Raw genomic sequence first — 6,000 nt, forward strand, 5'->3', positions numbered from 1 at the left:
TTTTAAAAATGAATTACTTGTTCTGGTGAATGAAATGCACACCGTTCTAGACAGCCTTGCTAAAGATGACGGGGTATAGTGTCAAGCTAATGTGACATTATAACACTTTTATTTCTCAATGACAGAAAGTGAAGACAAAATTTCCAAAGAACTTAGTAAGTATTTTCCCCAAATTCTCACAGGCAGGAACAACGACATTCTCCTATAATTCAAAACTATTACTACACACAATAAATCCTACACGGATATAAAATATCATTGACATAGAGTTTATATTCAGATTTCCTCTATTGTTCTCAAAATCTGAGAATTCTAGAATCAATCATATTTTCACATGTTACATTTGGTTGTCATGTCTCTTTAGTAACCTACTCTGAATTTGTCTGATGGTTTCCTCATGATCAGATTCTTTGGAGAAGAACTCTACAAAGGTAATATTGTGCATTTCCCATTGTATCTTATGAGAAGATGCATAATATGACTTTCATTATTACTGATGGTCAGTTTGATCACTTGGTAAAGGTGATATCTACTAGATCTATTTTCATTGCACTGTTCATCGTTTGTAATTAATAATCTGTGGGGTGACACTTGAGACTATATAAATATCCTGTTACCCCAAAACTTTTTAGCCATTCATTAACATATCTCATCTGAATCAATTATTTACATTGGTATTGTAAACTGATGGTTTTATTATTTATTTTTTCTTCTACATTTCAGTAGATATTCTTCCATAAAGAGATTTCCTTTCTTACCCTTGAACTTACCTATTAATTTATGTATTTATTATTTATTCATTTATTTTTTATAACCTATGGTCTTTTTTATTTTCTGTGTGCCATAATTAATTAACATCATGATTCCTGTTGATGCTCAAATTATCCCAAGTTTGACCAATTTGTGCACCTACCAGATACCATTTTCATATACACTTTTGTCTATTTGTGAGCTTTCTATTCGCTTCCATTGAGCTATCTACTCACGAATCAATACCACACTGTTTTAATTATAGAAGCTTTATAGTATGTTTTAATATCTGGCAGGCATTTGTTAAAAGGATAGAGCTTGCATTAAGTATTCTTAGCACACATGCATGCACACACAGGAAACTATCAAAGGAACACAAGGAAACTTTATAATGTTTACTAGGAAACTTGTGGAGGTGATAAATAAGTCTATCATCTTAATTACAGTGATGGTTTCACAGGTGTTGCAAATGTTCAAATGTATAAACTTGTATATATTAAATAAGTGCACTTTTTGTATATTAATTTATTCCTCAATAAAGCTGCTTTAAAAATATCTAGTAAGGCTAGTCATCTCTCCTTTTTCTTTTCTTTAAGGTTCTCATAGCTATTTTTATTTTTTCATATAAACTTCAAAGTCTACTTGATTAGCTCCATAAAAACAACTTTGTTATTTTTATTGAGATTATGCCAAACTTATTAAGATGGGAATAAATGATAGCTTTATTATGTTTATGAGTATCATTCAAAAATGAGAAAAATTTCCAAACTTATTCAAGTCCACTTTTGTATCTTTCAGGAGTATGTTAATTTTTTAATCATATAGTGTTAATATATGATTAACAGAAGTGTTAATCATATAGATTTTACACACTTCCTGTTAAGCTTGTGATTAAATAAATTCTTTTTGCTACTAATACAACTGAAGTTTCCTCTTCCATTACATTATCTAACTAGCTATTGTTTGTGTGTAGAAAGGCTTCTGATTTTTGTATTTTAATAGTCTATTACCTTACTAATTTTTAAAATTGTTTGTGTTAGTATTTTCATTGATTGTTTTGGATTTTCCAGATACACTACAATATCAACTGTAAATAGAGATAGTTTTACTTCTATTTTAATTCTCATGACTCTTTTGTTTATTCTGATCTGATTGAATGGAATAGTATCTCTAACATATATATTTTATATGTGTGTATACACACACACACATATATATATACATATATAATGTATATATGTATATATATACATCAGGTATATATATATACACACACATATATATATCTGATCAGACAAAATCATCAGTTCTTATTTTATTCAGTATTTTAATCAGGAATGGTTCAGGAACGGTTGCCAATTTTTGTCAAAGGCAGTTTTAGCGTCTATGAAGATGAGTGAAGCTGGTCATATGATTTTCTGCTTAGATATATGAACATCTAAATTATGTTAGTAGATTACCTAATATTGAACCATCTGTACATTTTTGGAATAAATGTCACTTGGTCATGATGTTTTATTTTTATGATGAGTTCTTGGGTTCTGTTTGCTAATATGTTTAGATTTTTCTGTATTCATAAGTGAGATTGAGCTATAGTTTATTTTTTGTACTATATATGGTTTAGGTGACAACATATTTCTTGTTTCATAAAACTTTCTTGTGGCTTTTCTTGTTTTTCTATACTCAGATGATTTAAGTAGCACTGGGAGTATATGATCTTTGAAGACTTAGGAGAATTCTTTTGTGAAATCTAAGCCTAGTCCTTCTGTAATAGCCTTCTCCATTTAGTCTATGGAAACTGGAAGCCCTTGTGTGATTTTGCAAAGCAGAATGTTCCCATTGCCTGCAGTAGCTTCACTCTTCTTTACAGAGCAAGTAGCTATATTCTCTAGGTCTGGCTCATATATCATCTTCTCACTCCACCCCTCACTGCAGGACAGAATCAATCTCTATCTTATTTTAATTGCTTCCATAATATTATATTTGTCTTATAGATCTCATCAAGTTTGTATTGTAGCATACCTACTTTTGGAGGTATACATTTCTTTCTCCAGTCTCTAAAAGACAGACACTGATTTGACCACATTTAATTCTTCAGCCCCCAAAATATTGGTCGGGGTTTCATAGGTATTCAATAAATATATTTTGAATAATAATCATGGAAGGAAGGAAAGAAATAATGGAAGACAAGACCACTACAGTAGGAACCATAGTCTTTTTTTTTTTTTTAAACAGTCTTGCTCTGTCACCCAGGCTGGAGTACAGTGACACAATCTCAGCTCACTGTAACCTCTGCCTCCCGGCTTCAAGGAATTCTCTTGCCTCAGCCTCCCTGAGTAGCTGGGACTACAGGTGTGCACCACCACACCCAGCTAATTTTTGTATTTTTAGTAGAGATGGGGTTTCACCATGTTTACCAGGCTGGTATCGAACTCCTGACCTAAAGTGATCACCCGGTTTGGCCTCCTAAAGTGCTGGGATTACAGGCATGAGCCGCCACGCCTGGCCGGAACCATAGTCTATTAATAAAGTATGTGGACTCTAAGTCAGATACACTGGAGTTTCTCCCCCAGTTCATCACTGACAAGTGTGTGACATTGGCTGGTTACTTTCTGAGTTTTCTGCTACTCATCTACAGGTAAAGTTTCATAAGGAATTTGTATTCTGAACATGTATACAATTCTTAACATTAAGTACAGTATGTGCCCAATAGATAATATTTTCTCTCTTACTTCTCCCCATAGGAAAGCCTGCATTGTAGTTCTTTGGACAATTCCTGGAGAAATCATGAGATATGACTCTCTCACTTGTAGAATCACAGCAAAGGCTCCATCCTACTGGTAAGTAGTTCCCTCTGAAATTGCCTGAATGGATGAAATTCTCCAGTTCAGGTGAACAACTCTGAGGATATGCAGGAATGTGTTGTGCTTCTGAGATTTTTACAGCATTTGTTTTACAGAGGAAAGTTTACATTAGTTTAACATAGTTAGGAAACACGTCGTCTACTGGAGTAGAATACATTGTATTCTGAACAGTTTAGCAGTCCTCATACTTGGGCTTTCTTCCCAGTTCTTGTGCTATTTTCCCAGACAGCAAATTAATTAAATGGCCTTTGGCCATGACTCTTTCCCTTGAGTCAGCTTTTCTCTCATTTAAAGTGTACAGATAGGGGGGATTTAATTAGCCCAATGCCTGGCACATTGCATGCACTCAATAAATGTTTGTTGAGTATTCGAGTTATCTCTAGATGAAGGTCACTTTTGCTATTACTATTAATTTATAAGCATATCAGTAATTCTTGTGCTGATAATATTGACAGTGAACAAGCACTTAAAAGAAAAGTTAACTCATAACTTATAGGGATGTATCATGAGAATTCAGATAGCCAACAACCTATCTATTTTGAACATATTCACTATTCTTCTAATGTTCTAAGGCTGTAATTCTACACTTGAAGCTCAGATGATTCTAAGATAGTGAGGAACTGCAGCAACTATCTGGATATTTTCTCTGCAATGCGTGTGTGTGTGTGTGTGTGTGTGTTTGTGTGTGTGTGTGTGTGTGTCTGTCTGGTCTGTGTAAGCCCCGACTAAATATGGAGCCCCCATTCTTTGTGTAAGCTACTTAAGAGAAAGGATTTTATCTTCTAATTTTTATCTCTTCAGCAGAAGTTATTATTGCTAGTTCAATCCCAAATCTATACATAAATTACGAAGTTTAAAAACCCCTTAAAATAAGCTTTTTAAAAATATTTTTCCTGAAATAATGTTTTACTGACCTTGAAAATTTTTCTTAGCTGTTGTCATGCTCAACATTTCTCACTGATGACATATGTGGTGATGATGGTAGTGTAAAGAAAAAGCTTGAGGAAATACACACGGTGCTGATATTTTACTAAAATGAATGTAGCACTCACTCATAATTGTAATTTAATTTTTAAGTAAAAATCTGATTTTCCACTATCATTCCCTTAAGTCTGGCTCATTATAGGCCTAAAGCCTGTATGAATTTACACAGCTGCTTTGAGGCTTTGCATATTTCCTTGTTTTTGATTCTTTGATTTTTTTTAAAGGGGTATTTTTGCACTGAAGTAAAACACAACTATTAACACTAGCCTCGGGGGAAAAAGAAACTAACAAACCTACAGCTTGAAATGTTTCAACACTTTGCCTTTAAAATTTTGCACACCCTTTAGAAGTTACAAAAATAAAAGCCACTCCCTGCAAAAAAAAAAAAGAAAAAAAGATTGAGAACAAACTGTCATGATTTCAGAAAACGATAGCAGACGTGCAGGTGCTAATACCAGAGAGCTTACCTCCGAATAAAATGGTGGCTTCTAAACAGCCACTATTTACATGTTTTAGAATCCTTTCTTGGGCATGGGTGCCTTTATATTGCCCTATTACCACAAGATGCAAGCCGTGCAGCAGAATGTTTTCTGTATGGTACCCAGCCAAAAGTGAAACAAGTTGCCCACTGACAGAGAGGCCATTTATAGAACATATTCATTTACACCAGTGCTAGGCAGCAACTGAAAGGCAATGCAAAGAAGTAATTTCTCTTTACCTTGCTTGGAGCAACTCTGACCTGGAGAGCCATGTACACATCCTACGTCAAGGAGGTGATGAAAGCCCCACTCCTTATAGCGATGACATCTGGAAGAAGACACAATTGTCACCGTGAGCTTTTCAATTACTCCTGGAGACTAAGTGTGAGACGCAGTAGTGCAGGATGATTGGATTACGCAAAACGAGACAGATGCCATCTGTGAGCCATGCGTAAGCTGCTAAGTGCCAAAATGAACATCCTTATTAAACGACGGAGTTCTCATACCATTTGTAGTTTGGTCAGATTTGAAAGATGAGTTGATTGTTTTTAGATAGTGCGGCAAATAGGCAGGGACTTGGAATCCTCTCTGGCTGTATGAGTAATTACTGTCTCATACTTAAATTAGAAACATGGGTTTTCAGTTAGGTCTTGAGATTGTTTCCAAAGGATGCTGCTGCATTCATGTTGAAGCGTGGCCTGTCCTCTCTGTTTCACTCACAAGGGCCACAGAGTTCTGAGAAAGAAATCGTCAGTTCCTTTCACATCATGGCAAAGAAATGTAAAACTTATGACTTTTTGTTAGGAAACAAAAGGGTTCCCATACTGTAAAATAACGGCCACAATATTGTGGGTGGAATGTTTTCAAGAACTGCCAGGAGGCAGTATTGGAGCTCTGTCTCTCTGTGTCCTGAGGCTCCAGAA

General features: G+C 34.9%; 1 protein-coding gene across 1 annotated transcript in view; it reads right to left on the minus strand.

Moving 5' to 3' along the window:
* The window catches only part of TMEM244 (transmembrane protein 244), a 29,730-nt gene extending 23,975 nt beyond the window's left edge, over nucleotides 1-5,755 (minus strand). Inside the window, exons 1-2 of the mRNA XM_016956291.1 lie at nucleotides 5,584-5,755; nucleotides 5,317-5,405 (exon numbers count right to left, since the gene is read on the minus strand). Coding sequence (XP_016811780.1) covers nucleotides 5,317-5,349 — 33 coding nt within the window. The 5' untranslated portion in view covers nucleotides 5,350-5,405; nucleotides 5,584-5,755. The remainder of the gene's footprint in view (nucleotides 1-5,316; nucleotides 5,406-5,583) is intronic.
* Nucleotides 5,756-6,000: the final 245 nt, after the last annotated feature.

Source organism: Pan troglodytes, chromosome 5 (assembly GCF_028858775.2).
Source record: "Pan troglodytes isolate AG18354 chromosome 5, NHGRI_mPanTro3-v2.0_pri, whole genome shotgun sequence".
Lineage (NCBI taxonomy): Eukaryota > Metazoa > Chordata > Mammalia > Primates > Hominidae > Pan > Pan troglodytes.